Source organism: Moschus berezovskii, chromosome 14 (assembly GCF_049115385.1).
Source record: "Moschus berezovskii isolate FMDL1 chromosome 14, NW_MosBer_1.0, whole genome shotgun sequence".
Lineage (NCBI taxonomy): Eukaryota > Metazoa > Chordata > Mammalia > Artiodactyla > Moschidae > Moschus > Moschus berezovskii.
Window position 1 is genome coordinate 24,180,344 of NC_142473.1, and position 23,457 is coordinate 24,203,800.

A 23,457-nucleotide genomic window follows, 5' to 3' on the forward strand; every position below is an offset into this window, starting at 1 on the left:
AACTAAGAAGAAATGACAGCATAGCAATATTTTAAGTATTCATTATATTTAGATGTATTAAAAATCATACAGTTAAGAATATAGGACTACAACACTGTTACATATACACACACTGGATTAAAATATATCTTTTATTGTAAGGTCACAAAAACTATAGTCAGTGACCATTTAAAATGAACTCCTGAAAATAAATTATATGTGAGCACAAAACGAGTTAACTGCACAGTTGCCATACCCATGAACATGCCTTCTTTAGATTAGCAGGAACCACCCACTGGCAGAAACAGCAAAGGTTTGAAGGGAGTACACAGGCTGTTTAACTTTAAACAGCAAATTAACATGGAAGGGCAAAATATTTCAACCTTAAGAATTAATACAAGTTTAATTTCTAAGGTAGTATCAACTTAAACTTGGATACAAGACAACAAATCAGTTTTATCTCCTTTGACAAATCCCTTAGAATGACAGTATGCATCTAGTGCTATCTAAAAAGATCCTCCTGAGAGTTTGGTGGGAACGAGTGCTTTTGTCATTTAGATGCATCTGCCATGGGCCTGCTGCTGCTGCTGCTAAGTCACTTCAGTCGTGTCCAACTCTGTGTGACCCCATAGACGGAAGCCCACCAGGCTCCCCCGTCCCTGAGATTCTCCAGGCAAGAACAGTGGAGTGGGTTGCCATTTCCTTCTCAAATGTGTGAAAGTGAAAAGTGAAAAGTGAAGTCGCTCAGTCGTGTCCGACCCTTAGCGACCCCACGGACTGCAGCCTACCAGTCTCCTCCATCCATGGGATTTTCTAGGCAAGAGTACTGGAGTGGCTTGCCATTGCCTTCTCCGGCCATGGGCCTAAATATAGCCAAATTCATTTAACAAACATCTACCAAAGGCTTACTGTGGATCAGACTCTATGTTCAGGGCCAGAAATATAATGATGAATAAGATCTAATTATCAGATAATATTATCAACTTCAATGGGAATAATTTTCTCTTTTAGTTAAAAAAAGAAAAATGCTTTCATCTAAAACTTATCTAAATATACCTAAATATTTACAAAAGACATAGCTGCCATTTGATGTCAATTCTGAATTTCAAGCCCAAATCACGTAGTTTCTCAACTTGCAATCTCTGATAAGCTTATCAGCAAAGTTTTATTACCTATTTCTTCCTGCAGCTCCTAGTACCTATCTGCTTTCAATACGAAAAGAGACTCCAGCTTTGGGGCAAACAGGTAGAGTTGTAACAAGTCAGCAAGAAATGTAGGCCTATGCATTAAGTGTAAGGGTGACCATATCTTCCCAACTGGTTTTAATGAACCCTCACAGCATTTAATAATCTAGGGCCTGGAGTTCATTCATGAGAGGGGAACTCCACCTCTGTTCTAGACTTCCCTACAAGGTACTTTTTCAACAGCCAGAAGGAATATTGAATAACTAAGTGACCCTCTGTCCCCAACACTTGGACTCACTTTTAGCACATTCACCTCTTTCATCCTATCTCAGTCGACAGAGTATATACAGGTAAACAGCCCCTACCGCCCTAGGAGTCAGGGGTTACACAGGTTTAAGAAAGTTTGAGCATCCCAATTTCCTTGAGAAAAATAAGGGCCTGAGGGCCCCACAGATATTGCTGTCCTTTCTGTATTCTTTAGAAAGCCGAAAAAGCAAACTTGTCTGTGACATCAAGAACACAGTATTTCTCAAGTCATTGCTAGTATGGTCAAGAGCTACTTTTTCCATGCCAGGCTGCCTGCTACTCTAAGATGTTGAATAGCCTGCCAACATCACTCCTCAGTCCCTGCTCAGTCAAATCCAGCGCTGCCACAGTCTCCAAGACAGTTTAGCTTCCACCCTGAGACTCTGAGACCCTGAGACACTTCATGAATACTTACATCTCACCAGATCTGAAGACCAAAGGCTGCAATAAACTCAGAACTTTTCAAGTCCTGCGCTGGCACACAGATGGCCCCTTCTGGAGGTGGGCACTGGTGCTGCTTACCTTTTCCCTACTGATGTTTCACTTGTTCTTCCTCAAGGATGGAGGTAAAGGAGACATGGAAGCAAGAAAAAAAGACTGAAGATAACAACAAGCAAATTGGGGGGAGGAATTTTAGTCTTTATACTGAAAAATGAAATAAATGTATAGCCAGTATTTAACTTGATAATGAAATTTAAAGTGTTTTATAAGTTTACTATGCTGCACTCTTACAAGGGGCATGTATTTCTCATCTCACAAGAATTCTCACCGGCCGACACCGATCACCAACTAATACCCATTCAATTAACACGAATGACTTTGGCTCTCCACATTTCTTAGTGATACCTAGTTTCTTTTTGTAGGGAAAACCACTAGACCATTCAGGTATGACCTAAACAAATTCCTTATGATTACACAGTGCAGGTGACAAATAGATTCACGGGATCAGATCTGAGACAGAGACAGAGTGCCTGAAGAACTACAGATGGAGGTTCATAACACTGTATAGGAAGTGGTCATCAAAACCATCCCCAAGAAAAAGAAACACAAAAGGCAAAATGGTTGTCTGAAGAGACCTTTACAAGTACCTGAGAAAAGAAGAGAAGCGAAAGGCAAAGGAGAAAAGGAAAGAGATATCCATCTGAATGAAGTTCCAAAAAATAGCCAGGGGAGATAAGAGAGGCTTGCTAAGTAAGCAATGAAAAGAAATAGAAGAAAACAATAGAATGAGAAAGACTACAGAGCAATCTCTTCAAGAAAATTAGATATATCAAGGGAACATTTCATGCAAAGATGGGCACAATAAAGGACAGAAACAATATGAAAATAACAGAAGCAGAAGATACTAAGAAGAGGCGGCAAGAATACACAGAACTACACAAAAAAAGATCTTCACAACCCTGCTAACTATGACGGTGTTATCATTCACCTCGAGCCAAAATTCCCAAGTGTGAAGTCAAGTGGGCCTTAAGAAGCATCACTATGAACAAAGTTAGTGGAGGTGATAGAATTCCAGTTGAGCCTTTTCAAATCCTAAAAGATAATGCTGTTAAAGTGCTGTGCTAAGTATGCCAGCAAATTTGAAAACTCAGCAGTCACAGGACTGAAAAAGGTCAGTTTTCATTCCAATCCCAAAGAAAGGCAATGCCAAAGAATGTTCAAACTACCACACAATCGCACTCATTTCACACACTAGCAAAGTAATGCTCAAAATTCTTCAAGCTAGGCTTCAACAGTACATGAACTGAGAACTTCCAGATGTTGAAGCTGGATTTAGAAAAGGCAGAGGAACCAGAGATCAAATTGGCAACATTAGCTGGATCATAGAAAAAGCAAGAGAATTCCAAAAAAACATCTACTTACACTTCATTGGCTACACTAAAGCCTTTGATTGTATGGATCACAACAAACTGTGGAAAATTCTTAAAGAGATAGGAATACCAGACCACCTCACCTGCCTCCTGAGAAACCTGTATGCAGGTCAAGATTCCTTACCACTGAGCCACCTGAGAAGCCCCATATTCGAATACATTACTTTTTAAAGAATATCAGATGGCACCAATTACATTTTTCTTAAAATGAAGACTAAAAAGCAAAATATATTCAACTTCTATTCAAACTATGTACTAGTAATATTAAAAATTATTTACTGCTACTACTTAATTAGGTATTAGGTACTCTGCTAAATGTTTCTATACTGACACTATTATTTCTCACAAAAACTCTTGAAAGGACTATTATTTTCACAGTAAGGATAAGAGAATAGTGGGTAAGAAGTTACTTGTTCAACAAGTACTAGAATTCAAACCCAGATTTATCTAATTCCAAAGCCTGTATTCTTTGGTATGACATCAGCTGAGTCCCAGGCATACAGGCAGTCAGCTGTGACACAGACAATCCCATAGCTAACCTACAACTGGTAGGTAGCTATCTCACTCTACATTGTAAACTCAATTTGATTTGGATTCAAGTGATTTAAGAACACAGACTACACGACTAATAACCCATGGAAAAGAATATCATTTTCACTATTAAAAATAAGTTATGAGAGTTATGCAGGAGGATATAGCTACATATGCCAATGTATTGTAGTGAAAGAGGCCTTCTACTGCCTCTTCCCAACTACTGTTCTTGCCCAAGGGACTCCAGCAGCACACTTCTGCGCATTCCCCCAAGTATGTCTGCTGGCTCCTTTGTCATTGGGCTTGACCGAAATTATTTCCACATACACAGTTGTCACTTCTCTCTCTGACCTATAAAGCAGGGAATAAACGAAGACTTGACATGCCACTTCTGAAAAACCATCAATCCCCATGTGGCTGGACTAACATAAAACAACCTTCAGGTGTTCAAATGAAATAGAGTTAATGAATTCCTACTGTATACAAAGCAGGCAATAAATACTCACTAATGATAGGTTGGAACCTTTCATGGAATCCAAGACAGGAATCATGGGGTTGTTAACTGTGTTAAAAAGACCCAGCATCACCCAACTGCTGGCAGTACCCCAGTGCAGGACACCTCACCCAAACAATGAACAAGACAAAATTATAAACCCAACCATTAATCAGCAGAAAGGATTACCAGACACCCCAAAATATACCACCTCACACAGCCATGCCCATTCAGAAGCTGGGCGGGGCGGGGGGGGAACCTCACCTCCTTTCACCAGAACACAAGCAGAAGTCACTCCCAACACAAAGGCTACACAAACCACTGGACAAACCTTACCCATTGAGGGCAGAAACCAAAAGGAAAAAGGAATACAACCTGAAAGCCTGGGAAAAGGAGGTCTCAAACACAGTACGTTAGAATAAAAATGAAAAGGCAGAGAAATACTGCACAAATGAAGGAACAAGACAGAAACTCAGAAGACCAAATAAATGAAGAGGAAACAGGCAAACCATTTGAAAGAGAATTCAGAGTAATGATAATAAAGATGATCCAAACCTCAAAATCAGAATGGACAAAATGCAAGGATCAATTAACACATTTAACATGGACCTAGAAGAAATAAAGAATAAACAGAGATGTACAATACATAATGAAATTTAAAATACTCTAGTATGTTAATAGCTCAGTCGGGTCTGACCCTTTGCGACCCCATGGACTGTAGCCTGCCAGACTCTTCTGTCCATTGAATTCTGTAGGCAAGAGTACTGGAGTAGGTTAGTATTCCCTTCTCCAGGGCATCTTCCCAACCCAGGGACTGAACCCAGATATCTCCCACACTGCAGGCAAGCTCTTTACCACCTCAGCCACCAGGGAAGTAAAAATACTCTAAAAGCAATCAATACCAGAATAACTGAGGCAGAAGAATGCAATGGTGGAAATAACTTCTGAAGAGCAGACTAATGGAAGAAGAATGAAAAGAATTGAGGATAGCAGAGACCTCTCAGACAATATTAAACACACCAGCAATCAGATTATAGGTGTCCCAGTACTAGAAAAGAAAAAAAGGGTCTCAGAAAATATTTGAAGATACTATATTTGAAAATTTCCCCAACATATGAAAAGAAACAATCAAGTCCAAGAAGTGCAGAGTCCTATACAGTATACACCCAAGGAGATACACACTGAGACACATACTAGTCAAACTAATAAAGATTAAACACAAAGAGAGACGATTAAAAGCAGCAAGGGAAAAGCAACAAGCAACATACAAGGAAAATCCCATTCGATTAACAGATATCTTTCAGCAGGAACTTTGTAGGCCAGAAGAGAATGGCAGGATATATTTAAAGTACTAAAAGGGAAAAATCTACAACCAAGATTACTCTACCTGGCAAGAATCTCATTCGTATTTGATAGAGAAATTAAAACCTTTCAGACAAGAAAAAGTTAAGAGAATTTAGTACCACAAAACCAGCTTTACAGATAAAGTTAAAGGGACTTCCACAGGAAGGAAACACAAAAGAAGGAAAAGATCTACAAAAATAAGCCCAAAACAATTAAGAAAATTCCAATAGGAACATACATATCAATAATTACTTTAAATGTAAATGGATTAAATGCTCCAACCAAAAGACACAGACTGACTGAATGGATACAAAAACATGACCCATACATATGCTATCGACAAGAGACCCACTTCAGACCTAGAGACACACATAGACTGAAAGTGAAAAGATGGAAAGACATTCCACGCAAAATGGAAATCAAAAGAAAGTCAGAGTAGCAATCCTGACAGACAAAACAGACCTTAAAACAATATTATAACAGATAAGGAAGCACACTACATAATGATCAATCCAAGAAGACATAACAATGGCAAATATCTATGCACCCAACACAGGTGTCCCTCAATACATAAGGCAAACACAGACATAAAAGGAGAAATTGACAGTAACACAACACTATGGATTTTAATATCCCACTTACACCAATTAACAGTTCATCAAAACAGAAAATTAAGGAAACACAAGCCTTAAATGCCACATTAGGTCATATGGACCTAGTTGATATCTTCAGGACATTCCATCCAAATGCAAAGGAATACACTTTCCTCTCAAGTGCAGATGGAACATTTTCCAGGATAGACCACAAATCAATTCTCAATAAATTTTAAAAAATGGAAATCATATCAAGCATCTTCTCTGACCACAAGAATATGAGACTAGATATCAATTACAAAGGAAAAAAAACAACAACTGTAAACCACACATGTGTGGAGACTAAATACATTTCTTAAAAATTAACAGGTTACTGAAGAAGTAAGATGAGAAATCAACCATTCCTGGAAACAAATGACAACGAAAACACAACAACCAAAAACCCATGGGATGCAGCGAAAACAGTTCTAAGAGGAAGTTTACAGCAAGACAATCCTATCTTAAGAAACAAAAACATCGAATAGACAACTAACTTTACACCTAAAACAACTGAAAAAGGAGAACAATAAAACCCCAAAATTAGTAGAAGGAAAAAAATCAAGATCAGAGCAGAAACAAATGAAAAAGAAATGAAGGAAATAGTAAAGAGTAATAAAACTAAAAGTTGATTCTTTAAGGACGTAAACAAAACGGACAAACCATTAGCCAGACTCCTCAAGAAAAAATCAAATCAACAAAATTAGAAATGAAAAAGGACAGGTTACAACAGGTAACGCAGAAATACAAAGAATCAGAAGAGACTATTACAAGAAACTATATGCCAATAAAATGAACAACCTGGAAGAAATGGACAGATTCTTAGAAAAGTTCAACCTTCCAAGACTGAGCCAGGAAAAAATAGCAACTATGAACAAGGCAAGTATAAGCACTAAAATGGAAACTGATCAAAAATCTCCCTCAAACAAAAGTTCAGGGCCAGACGGCTTCACAGGTGAAATCTATTAAACATTTAGAGAGGAGCTAGTGCCTACCCTTCTGAAACTTTTTCAAAAAACTGCAGAGGAAGGAACACTTCCTAACTCATTCTATGAGGCCACCATCACCCTGATACCAAAACCAGAAAAAGACAGCACAGAAAAAGGAAACTACAGGCCAATGTCACTGATGAACACAGACGCAGAAATCCTCAAGAAACTTCCAGCAAACAGAATTCAACAACACATCATAAAGATCATACATGCGCTTTTCTTTTCTCCACCATCCTATGTGTGGTTGAGTTTGTTTCTCTCAATGTCTTCTCACAAGACTTTCAGGGTCAAGCAAATCCTGGCCAAGAAACAAAAGCAGAATTGTCCCATTCCTCAATGGATTCGAATGAAAACTAGTAAGATCAGGGACAATTCCAAGAAAAGACACTGGAGAAAAAAAACCAAGCTGGGTCTATAAGAAGTGTCACATATAAAGTGGAACACATGCTGTGTGTTAAGACCATCTGCATATTAACCAGCCAGATCACAGCTGGAACATCAGTTCAGTTCAGTCGCTCAGTCGTGTCCGACTCTCCGCGACCCCATGAATCACAGCACGCCAGGCCTCCCTGTCCATCACCAACTCCCGGAGTTCACTCAAACTCATGTCCACAGAGTCGGTGATGCCATCCAGCCATCTCATTCTCCGTCGTCCCCTTCTCCTCCCGCCCCCAACCTTTCCCAGCATCAGAGTCTTTTCCAGTGAGTCAATTCGTCGCATGAGGTGGCCAAAGTATTGCAGCTTCAGCTTTAGCATCAGCCCCTCCAATGAACATCCAGGATTGATCTCCTTTAGAATGGACTGGTTGGATCTCCTTGCAGTATAAGGGACTCTCAAGAGTCTTCTCCAACACCACATTCAAAAGCATCGATTCTTCGGCGCTCAGCTTTCTTCACAGTCCAACTCTCACATCCATACATGACCACGGGAAAAACCATTGCCTTGACTAGACAGACCTTGGTTGGCAAACTAATGTCTCTGCTTTTTAATATACTATCAAGGTTGGTCATAACTTTCCTTCCAAGGAGTAAGCGTCTTTTAATTTCATGGCTGCAATCAGCATCCGCAGTGATTTTGGAGCCCAAAAAAATAAAGTCTGACACTGTCTCCACTGTTTTTCCATCTATTTCCCATGAAGTGATGGGACCAGATGCCATGATCTTTGTTTTCTGAATGTTGAGCTTCAAGCCAACCTTTTCACTCTCCTCTTTCACTTTCATCAAGAGGCTTTTGAGTTCCTCTTCACTTTCTGCCATAAGAGTGGTGTCATCTGCATATCTGAGGTGATTGATATTTCTCCCAGCAATCTTGATTCCAGCTTGTGCTTCTTCCAGCCCAGCGTTCCTCATGATGTACTCTGCATATAAGTTAAATAAGCAGGGTGACAATATACAACCTTGACGTACTCCTTTTCCTATTTGGAACCAGTCTGTTGTTCCATGTCCAGTTCTAACTGTTGCTTCCTGACCTGCATACAGGTTTCTCAAGAGGCAGGTCAGGTGGTCTGGGATTCCCATCTGTTTCAGAATGTTCCACAGTTTATTGTGATCGACACAGTCAAAGGCTTTGGCATAGTCAATGAAGCAGAAACAGATGTTTTTCTGAAACTCTCTTGCTTTCTCCATGATCCAGCGGATGTTGGCAATTTGATCTCTGGTGCCTCTGCCTTTTCTAAAACCTGCTTGAACATCTGGGAGTTCACGGTTTACATACTGCTGAAGCCTGGCTTGGAGAATCACAACTGTCTAAACTTAACAGGAGAGATGGAAAGCTTGGCTCCTAATGTTTCTTGTTTCCTTGCTAGCAGTCTATGAGGCTCAGTAATAAATATGTGAAACTTATTTGGGGAAAAAGAAAAAAAGATCACACACCATGATCCCAGGGATGCAAGGATTCTTCAATATACGCAAATCAATCAATGTGATACACCATATTAGCAAACTGAGTGATAAAAACTATAAGATCATCTCAATAGATGCAGAAAAAGCTTTTGAAAAAAAATTCAGAACCCATTTATGATAAAACTCTTTAAAAAATGGGCATAGAAGGAACCTACCTCAACATAATAAAGGCCATAAATGATAAACCCACAGTAAACATTATTCTCAATGGTGAAAACCTGAAAGCATCCCCTCTAATATCAGAAACAAGACAAGGGGGCCCATTCTCACCACTATTATTCAACATAAGTTTTGAAGTCCTAGCTATGACAATCAGAGAGTTAAAGAAAACAGAATCCAGACTGGAAAGAAGCAGTAAAACTCTCACTGTTTGCAGATGACATGGTACTACACATAGAAAACCCTAAAAATACCATCAGAAAATTACTAGAGCTAATCACAGGATACCAAATCAATACACAAAAACTACAACAAAAAGTCAGAAAGAGAAATTAAAGAATCAATCCCATTTATCACTGCAACAAAAAGAACACCGTAGGAATAAATCAACCTAAGGAAACAGAGCTATACACAGAAAACTATAAGACACTGATGAAAGAAAACAAAGACAACACAAACAGATGGAGAGATATCCCATTCTCCTGCACTGGAAGAATCAATATTGTGAAAATGACTAAACTACCAAATGCAATCTACAGATTCAGTGTAAACCCTATCAAATCACCAATGGCGTTTCTCACAGAACTAGAACAAAAACCATCTCACAATTCATATGGAAACACAAAAGACTCCAAACAGCCAAAGCAATCTTGAGAAAGAAAGACGGAGCTGGAAGAATTAATGTTCCTGACTTCAGAGTATACTACTACAAAGCTACAATCATCAAGGAAGTACGGTAGTGGCACAAAAATATAAATATACACCAATGAAACAAGACAGAAAGGCCAGCGATAAACCCTTATCTTTGACATAGGAGGCAAGAATATACACTGAGGCAAAGACAGTCTCTCCAATAAGTGGTGCTACGAAAACTGGACAGCTACGTGTGAAAGAATGAAACCAGAACACTTCCGAACATGCTATACATGTTGCTGCAATGTTAGGTGGAATGTAAACTGATACAGCCACTATGGAAGACAGTAAGGAGATTCCGTAAAAATCTAGGACTAAGACTACCATATGACCCAATCATCCCACCAATAGGCATATACTCTGAGAAAACCGTAACTGAAAAGACACACATACCCCGATGTTCACTGCAGCACTATTTATAATAGCTAAGACATGGAAGCAACCTAGATGTCCATGAATGGATGAAGAAGCTGTGGTACATATACAAAATGGAATATTACTCACCCATAAAAGGGGCGCATTTGAGTCAGTGCTAATGGGGTAAATAAACCTACAGCCTACTACACAGAGTGAAGTAAGTCAGAAGAGAAGAACAAATATCCTATGTTAAGGCAAATATGGAACCTAGAAAGATGGTACTAATGAACCTATTTGCCCAGTAGCAATGGAGATGCAAAAATAAGACTTACGGACACAGCAGGTGGAAGGAGAGGGTGAGAGGAATATAAGATGAATGAGATGAATACAAGAAAGAGGGTGGGATGAATGGAGAGAAGAATAGAACAGAAACATACACATTAACATATGCAAAATAGCCAGCCAGTGAAGGAATTTGCTATATAACTCAGGGAACCAAAACTGGGGCCAGTTACAAGCTAGAGGGGTAGGATGGAGTGGGAGATGGGAAGGAGGTTCAAGACAGAGGGGACATATGTATACCTATGGCTGATCCGTGTAGATGTATGGCAGACACCAACACAATATTGTAATTATCATTCAATTAAAAGTAAATCAAGAACTACAATGTAATCCTAAGCCTCATGAGAGCAGTAAAAAATGACAGAGCTCAAAGTAACATTCCAACTTAGCATCTTTAATGGTGGGGTTAGAAATTACAGGACAGTTTCATGCCTGTTTAAAACATGTTTTATGAAGCAGTTAACTTCTCTTGAAAAATCTGTATGCAGGTCAGGAAGCAACAGTTAGAACTGGACATGGAACAACAGACTGATTACAAATAGGGAAAGGAGTACATCAATGCTGTATATTGTCACCCTGGTTATTTAACTTACATGCAGGGTACATCATGAGAAATGCTGGGCTGGAAGAAGCACAAGCTGGAATCAAGATTGCCGGGAGAAATATCAATAACCTCAGATATGCAGATGACACTATGCTTATGACAGAAAGTAAAGAAAAACTAAAGAGCCTCTTGATGAAAGTGAAAGAGGAGAGGGAAAAAATTGGCTTAAAACTCAACATTAAGAAAACTAAGATCATGGCATCTGGTCCCATCACTTTATGGCAAGTAGATCGGGAAACAGTAACAGACTTTATTTTGGGGGGCTCCAAAATCACTGAAGATGGCAACTGCAGCCATGAAATAACTTGTTCCTTGGAAGAAAAGTTATGACCAATCTAGACAGCATATTAAAAAGCAGAGACATTACTTTGCCAACAAAGGTCCGTCTAGTCAAGGCTATGGTTTTTCCATGTCTGGATATGAGAGTTGGACAGTAAAGAAAGCTGAGCACCAAAGAATTGATGCTTTTGAACTGTGGTGTTGGAAAAGACTGTTCAGAGTCCTTCGGACTGCAAGGAGATTCAACTAGTCCATCCTAAAGGAAATCAGTCCTGAATATTCACTGGAAGGGCTGATGCTGAAACTCCAATACTTTGGCCACCTGATGTGAAGAACTGACTCATTTGAAAAGACCTTGATGCTGGGAAAGACTGAAGGCAGGAAAAGGGGATGACAGAGGATGAGATGATTGGACGGCACCACCAACTCAATGGACATGAATTTGAATAAACTCAGGGAGTTGGTTATGGACAGGGAGGCCTGGTGTGCTGCAGTCCAAGGGGTTGCAAAGAGTCCAACATGACTGAGCGACTGAACTGAACTAACTTCTCTAAGGCAGATAACTTGAGTGAAGTATGTGAATTAATAAAATATCTGAACATTTAAGAAAAAAAAAATGTATCTAATACAATGACTAAAAATATAGGTAGCAAAACTATTTCTGGCAGAGGGCTGATTTAATTACTGGATTCAAATCATGTTATTTCCAACACAATATGTTTTTATGTATATGTTTGGGGTCCTCAATTTTGTTTTCTTTAGGACTTGCTCTAGTCTTAAGATTATTGTGCTATTCTATAATGATTTCCTCAATAGATGTTAACTTTAATTTGGACTCTAAATTTTTTCAAATAAAACATAAAGTCTAAATTAGTATAGAATCATATTTGGAAATTATTAGTGCTGGAGCCAGTAATGTGGTTCCAAGGTAAACAAGGAATTTATTCAATATTTTTATGTTTCAGAAGTCTTAATTTATTTAACATCTTTTTCGAAAGTCTAAGTGAACCCTTGTTAAAAAGATCAGTGTCACTGGCAGAGAGTGCTAGAGTTATTAAACTCTGAATAGTGACTGTTCACTTCACGTCACTGACATTGTTTCAAAGCAAAATATTCAGCATACTCCTACCCTGAAAAATGAAGACACACGTCACAAGCAAAACAAACTTGAAAATTTCATACTATGTCCACACCAAAGTCTGTCAGTAAAAAGCGAGCACAGTACAGGAAAAGCACATCTGTGAAGTCTCGAAAAGCTATTTTCTCAGAAATATCTATCAAAGATTTCTAACTTGAAAATTAAACACACTCACTTTAAAAGAGGACAGTGCTAACACATGCTGTCATTCAATTTTAATAACATTTTCTGTAACACCTTATGGAAAAACCTGGACAAACTTTTTGGCCAACCGTATCGTGGTATTAAATGAATATAATGTAAAAATGTAAATTTAGAGTATACTATAGAAACTGATGAGGATTATTAAATTCTAGATAACCTACTGCTATCAATTATAAATGAAAGGCTAGGGGACTTGCCTGGTGGTCCAGTGGTTAAGAATCACCCTCCAAAGCATAGGATGCAGGTTTGACACCTGGTTGGGGAACTAGGGTTCCACGTACCTTGGGACAGCCAGGCCCACGTACTGCAACTAGAGAAGCCCATGCATGCCAACTGCTGAGCCCGTGTGCTCTAGAGCCCATGTTCCACAACAAAAGAAGAGAAGTGCCCATGGGCTGCAATGAAGATCCAGCACAGTCTACAATTAAGAAAAAGAAAGGCCATAAACTCCATACCTTTCCAACTGCTTCTGATGTTTCTCCTCTCTAGCCTGGGCCTTCATCTGTTGTACTTCAATAGTGTCAGGCTTCCTTCTTCGCATGTACAGTTCATGGTTTCCCATGCATAAGGCCAAAATCCGCTTATTGATTCTCAAACGAGGTGCATAAAAAACAAAATCCTAAACGTAAAGGAGCCTGAATTTAAAATCTTCATGCAGGACAGTTCTTCCCACAATAATCTCTATAAAATTTCAACCTTTCCTATGAATTCTAATATCATATTCCATATAGTTTAGAAATCATAGAATATCTTCACTCCTTATGCCATACTTTCACAAAACTGGTTCCTCACCCTTTTATTCCCTACTAGTTTTGTGGAGAAGCTAACATTCTTATCTTCTCAGTGTAGTAAATGACATTCTTCTTCTCCAAAGAAACTATGAACATCAATTCCTTCTCCTCAAAGGATTTTTTGTTTGCTTTGCCTTTGCCATTAATCTCAAAATTGGACCTTTGTTCTAGTCTGTTAAACTTTTTAACCTAGAAATTTTCTCCATATCTTTGTGTTTTCAATAACTGAGCTAAAATACTAGAGTATACCTGACACTAGAGCAATTAAAAAAAAAACTATTTAAATATAAAGATTTCATACATTCAAGGCTTTGAGTTACAAAAATCCAAAGTTCATTATGCAATACTCTCTAAGCAAGTTAATGTAGAGGAGGATACCTCCACTAATTCTAGCCACCAACATGCATTTTTTAAAGAGGAATGGTGATTGTTTCCAACCATCTCCTAATACTGCCTACCTTATAGTTAAATCTCAGTTAAAATAAAACTTCTCAGAAGCAATTCAATAAATACACAGTAATATCTATTATTATTGTCGTTCTTAAGTGCTAGCATAGCAAAGTGGCAGAAATTTAAAGACTTAATACATAAAATAAAAGAATTTTACTTACAGGGGCCTTTTTGTCAATCGGCTTTATAACAAATTTTTTGTCATTAAATGAAATATTTCTGATTTCACTCCAAGGAAAACCAATTTTAGGTGTTAACCTTAAAAAATAAAAGCACCCTTTAAGAGGAATATATTCTCATTATAAATAGAAACTGACCCGTTCCAGTTAAGTCCAAAGTCCCCACTATCCACAATCCCTAATCCCATTCCCTCCCATCTTGAGCTCACCCCTTTTTCACATTCCCCGTCTTTATCTGTAGTCACATCTCTAACAGGTACTCTATCGGAAACTCTTTCAAAAATTTTAAAGGGAGGAAAAAGAAAAGATTTCATCTACAAAATTTACTCTTCAGGTCATTTTTGCTTTTCATTCAAAACTTTCAAAATTTTCTCATCTGAGTAACACAGCATTTTAACTTGCTTTGTAATATATGAAAAAATAGGAGAGTAAAATCAGTAAAACACTCTTTTGGAATTATTGTATTTGCTTAGGAATGTATACTTTATTAGATACCTGCAAATAATGGAAATAAAGTTCTGAGGCCAGAATAAAAAGAAATATCTTAGAAAAAAGCATTACTGGCATAGACTTAGATGCTCATGTGTGTGACACGGTCAATAAAAGGAAGGTGTAAAATAACTGTAGCTATCATTACTTAAAAGTGCTCTAAGAGCCTGACATATTATACATTCTGGGTCGATTTCAAAATAAAATGCCACTGTTCACTATGCATATACAGCAATATTCTACTTTACTGATGTCTAAAAATATTCAAAATAATTCTTATAAGTGTTCAAACAAAAAGTGTTACAAAATACAGTAAATTATACACCTATAATTCATCGTGTCATTGCTGCCGTTTATGCATGTTAATTTCAATTTCAACCTACAGGCCAGGCAAAACATTTAAGCAATCACTTTTCATCTATGAGAGAACAAAGTATAAGTTACCAGACATAACTCACAAGACATCAGGAAGCATACTTCAAATAGAAGTGAAATCACTCTATTTGATAAATATACTTCTTGAGAAACAGATCTCTGAAACAAGATGTTGAGAAACAGGTATGTTATCTGAGAACTTACCTGACATTAACTAACTTTTTAATTTGGGGCAAGGGAGAAGCAGTTAAGAGTAATCAAGCCCCAAGAGAACTTTACACATAAGATTAAAGCCATACAGACTGCTGAATAAAGACTAATGCACTATGCAACTAATTTACTTACTTGTCATCATGTTCATAAATATTCAGACCCAAAGCATCAACACCTAGCCACAATTCAGTTCCTTTCTTATTTTTTATTTCAAAATAGTTGACTCCATACATTTCTAGATCCTGTGCAATCTTCAAGTACTCCATCATAGAATCCTCCCTGTTGAAATAAAGCTGATTTTAACATATATAAAAATAAGATCAAACAAATTACAAAACATTTTGGATTAAAGTTTAGTGCTTTACATGTATTCATGTAAGTCTAATAACCTTTGAGGCATAATCTGATATAATAAAAAGTGTTATTAAAAAAAAAACCTTAATTTGAGGAAAAACACTAAGAAAATAACCACTCAATACCTTAGCATTCCTCTATGTTCTTCATGCCAATTCTGTATTCTTTCTTCCCACTGTTCTTTTGTCAGTTTGTGTTGCTCCAAAACACTGCAAGGAAAAAAAAAATCTATAAAACTGTCCCTTAGATTCAAAATCAATATGCTTTTAAAAAGTCTAGAATTATTCAGTCCCTTAACTGTGGTAGTCATACAAAGCTATACGCATGATAAAACCGCACAAATACATACATACATACACACAAGTGACTGCAGTAACACTGATGAAACCTGAATGGCGTCAGTGGATGGCACCAATGCTGACACACTAGTTGTGATATTGTACTGAAGTCACGCAAGATGGTACCATTAGGGAAGGCTCAGAGAAGGGTACACAGGACCCAGACCTCACTACCATTTTTTATTACAACTGTGTGTGAACCTACAATTAACTCAAAATAAAAAGACTCTATGACCCTAAAATTATTTTACATTAAGTTTTAGAAATAGTTACATGGATAGTTTATGGGAATTCAAATGTTTGCAATGAATAAAATATTGTATCAGAAACAGGGAAAGTGACTTTCTCATGAATAATAAGAAAGATTTGAGAGGAACAGATCAAAAATCAGAATTCTTCTTTGCTTCTATATGTTTACTTTCTTTGCTGCTAAATTTAATTTTTATATTTTCTGCAGGTATACTTTTAGGTAAGTTTACAAGTGAAAAGGCATTTTTTCACCACCTCCCCAAGCTTCAAGTAACTTAGTTTCTTTTGTATCATTTCAGTGCTTCTTCTACAAATGTAAGCAAACATAAACAAACATTATTTTCAACACTTAAAGCAAACACAACTTTACAGCACTTAAAATTTTCACATTTTTCTTAATACTCTCTTGCCATCTGCCCTCTGTGCTCATCAAGAGGCAAGTCTTGAAGGCAATGCAATGCAATGCAGCCAACTGCAGAAATGACAATGTTAGTGAAATATGAATGCACAGGTTAATTAAATTGAATGCCACTAAGATTTATGTTCTGTCTTTTTATAATAAGCATCTCAAATCTCCTCCGTTTCCATTTTATATAATGTACTTGTATTATTAATCTGCATGACTGGTTTGCAAGTATCTAAAGATTCTCACTTTGCAAAAAAATATGGAAAAGAATAGACATGTTATGTATAACTGAACCACTCTGCTGTACACTGAAAGTTAACACACTGTAAATCTAATATAATATCCCCATATAAAATAAAAATTAAATTAAAAAAAAAAAGAGAGAACCTCCCTCATTGTCCAGTGGTTAAAAATACACCTGTCAAAGCAGGAGACACAGGTTTGATTCTTGCGCTGAGAAGATCCCACATGCTGTGGGACAACTAAACTGGTGGGCAACAACTACTGAGCCCTAGTGGAGCTCGCTGTGGGCTATCTGAGGCAGTGGAAGACGGGTAGAGCCCCCAGGGTTCCCTGTCCCCACCCAGGATGCTGAGGCGCTAGCCAGGGGCCACTTGTACGGATTCTGCCAAGTGCCTGCTTCGCCTGCGGCCCTTCACGCACACTGCCAGCCTGGCCGCCGGCCACCAGCAGCCACCTCTCCCCGGCGCTGCACGGTTCCCTGCGCCCCAGGCCCCCGTGGCCGGAACTCGATGGTCAAGGCCCCAAGCACCGCGCCTCCCGCTGGACTCCGCCACCCCAGCGTCACCACTGCACCCGGTGCACTAGGGCCTCCCCATCCCAGTCCATACTGTGCATGGGCCGGACCCTGCCCCCAGAGCTGGGCACTCCAGAGCCCCGGGCCCCCTCACCAGACTGCTGCCGCAGCCTCAAAGAGAAGACAGGGCCCCAGGGCCCCACCATGAGCTTTCTGGAGACCTTGGCCCTGAGTTTTGAGGGTTGGGTGGGGGCAGGGGAAGAGACTCTATCCCAACCACAGCAGAGTGGACCCAGCATCCGGGTGAGGTGGTGCTGGGGAGGGCAGTGGTCACATGCGGGTGAGATGTGGTCTATAAAATTAGAACATCTATATAATATATATTTCCCTGGTTTCTGTCCTTCTCCCTGCCCTCCTTGCTCTAGGATTCTACCTTCTCTGCTCTGAGCCCAGCCCCAGTCCCTTCCAGAGTCCCTAGTGCATGGAATAAAGTGGTTATCAAATCTTACCCCCACCAAAAAAACTGACTCTAACTCTAGAGCCTGCAACTACTGAGTCCACAGGCCCTAGAGCCCGTCCTCTGCAATAAGAGAAGCCACCTCAATAAGAAACCCATGCACCACAATAGAGAGTAGCCCCCACTTGCCACAACTAGAGAAAGCCTGTGCACAGTAAGGAAGACTCAGAACAGCCAAAATTTAAAAAAAAAAAAAGCAATTACTGAGAGGTGGGTGGGGAAGCTAAATCTTCTGTCCAGGAAAAAAAGGAGTCTTACTCTTCAAGATAAGGCTAATCTGTTTCACCTTGGCTTTAAATCTATTTGTGCCTTTAAAATGACTAGTGTGTGTGTGCTTGCACGCTCAGTCATATCCCAGTCTGCGATCCCATGACTGTAGCCCTCCAGGCGCCTCTGTCCATGGGATTTCCCAGGCAAGAAAACAGGAGTGGGTTGCCATTTCCTTCTCCAGGGGATCTCCCTGACCCAGGGGTGGAACCTATGTTTCTTGTGTCTTCTGCATTGGCAGGTGGATATTCTTTACTGTTGCGCCACCTGGAAATCCCTCTAAATGACTTATTCCTCTATTTTCTCAGGAAATATTTTCTCACTCCATCATTATCATCCCTGCCTATCTATATTACCAGATACATGCACATTTTTGGTTCATTTTCAGACCACCTCAACAAAGCAATTTACACAAAATTTTCAGTTTTCTAGTGCATACAGAGGTTATGGTTATACTATACTGTATTACGTGTGCAACAGCATTCTGTCCATAGAAACAATGTACATACTAAAATTTAAAAATGCTAGTGGAGGCTTTGAAATATTGCAGGAAGCCCCAACCTGATAGAGATACATGAAGTGAACTAAAGCTGCTGGAAAAAATATAGTGCTAACAGACTTGCTTGATGCCGGCTGCCACAAACCTTCAATCTGTTAAAAAACACAGTACCTAGAGTGCACAATAAAACAAAGCACAAAAAAAGGAGGTATGACAGTATACTTATTTGCGTGAAGCAAGCAACAATCATATCCATGATGCTCACCAATTAGGCCCAGTGCCAAAACAGAAGAGGCAAAAATTTGTAGAGTGAATAAAGGAATTTATTATTTTCCATCTTTTAAAAAACACTTTAAACCCATGCTTCCCTCAAGTTTTTTTATCACAGCCAAATTTCTTTCGGGAACTGTTTGTATTTACTGTCCTTTATTTCTATACCTCACATCACTGCCCCCAGTCTGGCTTCAACCCCCAACGCTCTACTAAAACTGCTCTTACACTGGAGACGTCAATAAGTTCAAAACTGACATCTTCCTTCTCTGAAATGGGTTCCTTCTCACCTTGAAAAGCTATTGCAAACCACCCAGATACCCAAGTCAGAAACCTGGTACAGAAAAACATGCATGTCTAGCTCTTTTCAAAAGAGAGAGATAGTATCTGGTGGGGCTGACTATTCCTATCAGCAGACAGCCAAGCTCTAATGTGGGAGACCAGATTGCTTATCTGGGTTCTTTAATACAAGGATTATAAACATTCATCAAAATCATTAGATTTATGTATTTGATTTAGCTTCACCAAATAACCTGATTACTAATTTTCCCCCAGGCACTTAAGTGATAAAAGTCTGTTATATACATGAAATTTGACTTCCCTCATAGCTCAGTTGGTAAAAATCCACCTCAAATGCAGGAGACCCCGGGTTGATTCCAGGGTCAGGAAGATCCGCTGGAGAAGGGACAGGCTACCCACTCCAGTATTCTGGCCTGGAGAATTACATGGACAGTCCATGGGGTCACAAAGAGTCGGACATGACTGAGAAACTTTTACTTTCATACATGGAATAAAATCAATGACTGAAAGTATCTCCTCCATTCTAAACTAAAAACTTAGTATTCTGACACTATGGATTTCTTTTAAACTTAGATAACTTGAATGAATCCTCCTGAGACTAACAACCTGAAGGACACCTAACTGGACCTTCAAAGTTAAAAACCAAATCTTGAGCAGTACGTGCTATCTTTCTTCTTCCTAAATAGATTGGGTTTCTCTAGGTCTCACAGACCTAGAGAATGAACTTATGGTTGCTGGGAGGAAGGGATAGTTAGGGAGTTTGGGATGGACATGTATACACTGCTATATTTAAAATGGATAACCAACAAGAAACTACTGTATAGCACATGGAACTCTGCTCAATGTAACGTGGCAGCCTGGATGGGAGAGGAGTTTGGGAGAGAATGGATATATGTACATATATGGCTGAGTTCCTTCTTTGTTCACCTGAAACTATCACTATGCTGTTAACCAGCTATATTCTGATACAAAATAAAGACTTTAAAAAAAATAATAATAATTTTTAAAATTAAAAAAAATAAACTCATCTGAAATGCAATTCTACTACACTGGTAATCAATTATTCAATTCAATGCTTAAAAAATCTGAGACATTGAATTTTGGGTTGGACCAGGAATTATAAACAGACTAACAAGTATCTCATACTCCTGATTCTTCCAGTGAATAATATGTACTATTATAACTGTTATTGTTATAATATTAAAAAGCAGAAGAGTACATAACATTTAATGATCAAGTACTAAATCTACTGTACTTAAAGGTACCTATAAAGCATACAGCAACAGAATATAATTTACTAACCCTAATTGTTAATGCTACAACCAAAGGAATTTAATAATAAAAGTAAACATAAAGTAGTTTTGATTTCTTCATATTTAGTACCTACAAAAAAGAAATTACACTTAAGAGCTTAAATATTATGAGGGAGTGATAGAGAACTTAAATTTTAGGTTAGTAATTCGCAGTTTTGCCTTTAAATAGAAATTTTAAAATTCAGGAATCTGTGCAAATAGTAATAATTTCTCTGGATTCTAAAGAAAAGTCCCTATGTATATTCTAATATCAGGGTCATGTACTACTACCAATAAGAACTCAAATGTTTAAAAGTAATATTTGATGTAATTTCTTTTATAAATAATACTACCAACTAACAGTTGTATCACACTTTATAATTAAAACTGTAAAGCACACAGTTCATGAACTGTAATCACAAACATAAGGCTGACAGAGCAAAACTGTTACCCTCATTGTGCAAAGTGAGACACTAAGGCTCAGAGAGTGTAGGTTATATACCTGAGGTCACATAATCAGTGAAGGGTAGAATCAGCATTTAAAATCAAGGCCTGCTAACGATGCTTTTCTGCAGCATGCTACCTTAAAATAACTGTTATACTGAAACCAAGTCTCCCTAAACCAAATTCTCTGAGTTTTTTATTAATCTCTATATGCAAAACTTTGACTTTCCTTGTCCCCTGTGACTTCAATCCTGTGCTAACTGAACACTAATCAACCAAAAGCCAGATGACTAAAGTTGCTGTTGCCCATAACACTATTAACATTACTATACAAAAACTGCTATTATAGATATCATCATTAATGTACAAACTCAGGTTATTTAGCAGACCCGCAAGTCACAGACCACCTAGCCACAGAATCTTAAACCACAGACTTCTGACCCCCAAGCTGTCACAAAACAATGATTAATTCTAGACCCTTTGTTCTTTCCCTTTAGTAAGAACCTAACTCAAAGATCAGGTGGGAGTGGATCTGAGACTTGTCTCTCACTCCCTTGTTTGGTACCCTGAAATAAATGCTGAACTTTCCTTCACCACAAACAGGTGTCAGAAGATTGGCTTTCTTGCGTCTGGGGAACAGACCTGAGTTCAGAACAAGCAGCCGTATGCTGCAGATGAGAACAGAGCAAGAGACTAAGAGTCCAATAACCAAGTTTAAAAAGTCTTTTGGAAAGTTAGAAATTTAATTTTTTAATTCTATGAAGGAAATGTAGCTGGAACATATTATTTTCAAAAACATTTATTAAGCAACAGTCTACTGCATGAGAATTTTTACTAATAAGTAGCAACCGTCATGCCTCCTCAAGCCCAGACTATCACTGCCTCCACTTACTGCTTATCTGTGAGAATGAGAAGAGACAAAATGTTTAAGTAATTGCAGAGTACATAAATCTATGTAGCTTCTGGGTCTTAACTTTTAAAAGTATACTCTAACCCAACTGGCAACTTAAAAATCTAAAAAAAAAAAAAAAAAAAAAAACACAACCATTTACAAACTTCTAAAATATGATTCTTCAGAGACTATAGTGTAAAAGCATGCTTCACTTACCGCTGGGGGAGGAGTCTATCATTAGCCAGGTAGCCTGGTTTATGAATCTCTTTATTATAATCTCCATACTTGGCTTGGACAGCATAGGAAGCCAAAAGAACTGCAGTTTCTGGTGGACAATATATCTCATCATTTAATATAGCTTCTTTAACTTGCAAGAAGAAAAGTCTCTGGGTTATTTCTTGAATTAATTCTTCAGAAACATCTTCAGGAAAGAATTTAGCTCTAAATTTGAATTGCAAAGGATTCTCTTTTTTAACATCTTGCTGTGTCACCTGTAATAGTAATTTCAAGTATAGTCAATAAAAATCTTAGGTTCACAATAACTAACCAGAGTCACATAATATTCTCTTTTGGTACAAAATAGGATATAAAACATAAGATTCTAAATCTATAAAGTAAGATTTTAAACCTGTAATAAATGTGAGAAAAAAGATTCTATGCTTATGAATGTGACTGATAACTCACAGATCCTAATTAATAACCTAATTGAAATTTCTCCAGAGCAACTTATCCTGAAGATGTTTAAATTAAGATCAAAGTATTAAGCAATACCTTATAGTATTTCTTACTGCTGAGTTTTCAAATAGGAAAAAAATAAACATTTCTTTTTTTTAAGATGATATGGTGATGGTACCTCAGTAAATTAAAAGACATGACACCTCTAATGGTTCACAGAGATAACTATAAAAAGAGGTTTAAAATCAGTCAGACTCTGAGTTTTTCTGGCTCAGTCTAATTTAACATGATCAAGATTAACTTCAAAGCAACTTAATTATTAGCTAGATATGTTATCATACACACTTTACCTTTTTATTTAGTTTAAGCCATGTAGAATAGCCCTTGCTGTCCACGTACTGCAGCCCAAAAAACCAGACCTCACGCAAACCAACTGTTTTCACCACCTTAAGAAAAAAAGTTTATTTCAGTTCAACACTCACACTGTAACCAGAAGGCACTATACTTCAAAGGAAGAACAAAACCACATGGAAATTATAGGCTTATTCCTTTGCTATAGTAAAGATATTTCCTAAATTTAACAGACTAATTAAAGAATAGTCCTAAAAAATTAAGTTCAGGGTTTATTAAATTTCATAATGTCATTTCAATCTTATCTGATCCACTCTTCTGTATGCCCTTTTCTTCTCATCT

General features: G+C 38.0%; 1 protein-coding gene and 1 pseudogene across 3 annotated transcripts in view; one reads left to right on the forward strand and one right to left on the reverse strand.

Moving 5' to 3' along the window:
- RDX (radixin) overlaps positions 1–23,457 on the reverse strand; it is a 106,699-nt gene that overhangs the window by 55,388 nt on the left and 27,854 nt on the right. For all 3 annotated transcript variants that reach the window (XM_088842920.1, XM_055422989.2, XM_055422990.2), the window contains 6 exons: positions 23,115–23,210; positions 22,306–22,580; positions 15,984–16,067; positions 15,637–15,783; positions 14,410–14,506; positions 13,463–13,626 (listed from right to left, as the gene is read on the reverse strand). In XM_088842920.1, the coding sequence (XP_088699046.1) occupies positions 13,463–13,626; positions 14,410–14,506; positions 15,637–15,783; positions 15,984–16,067; positions 22,306–22,580; positions 23,115–23,210 (863 nt within the window). The remainder of the gene's footprint in view (positions 1–13,462; positions 13,627–14,409; positions 14,507–15,636; positions 15,784–15,983; positions 16,068–22,305; positions 22,581–23,114; positions 23,211–23,457) is intronic.
- On the forward strand, positions 7,592–7,747 carry LOC148775550 (putative ribosomal protein eL39-like 5 pseudogene; annotated as a pseudogene).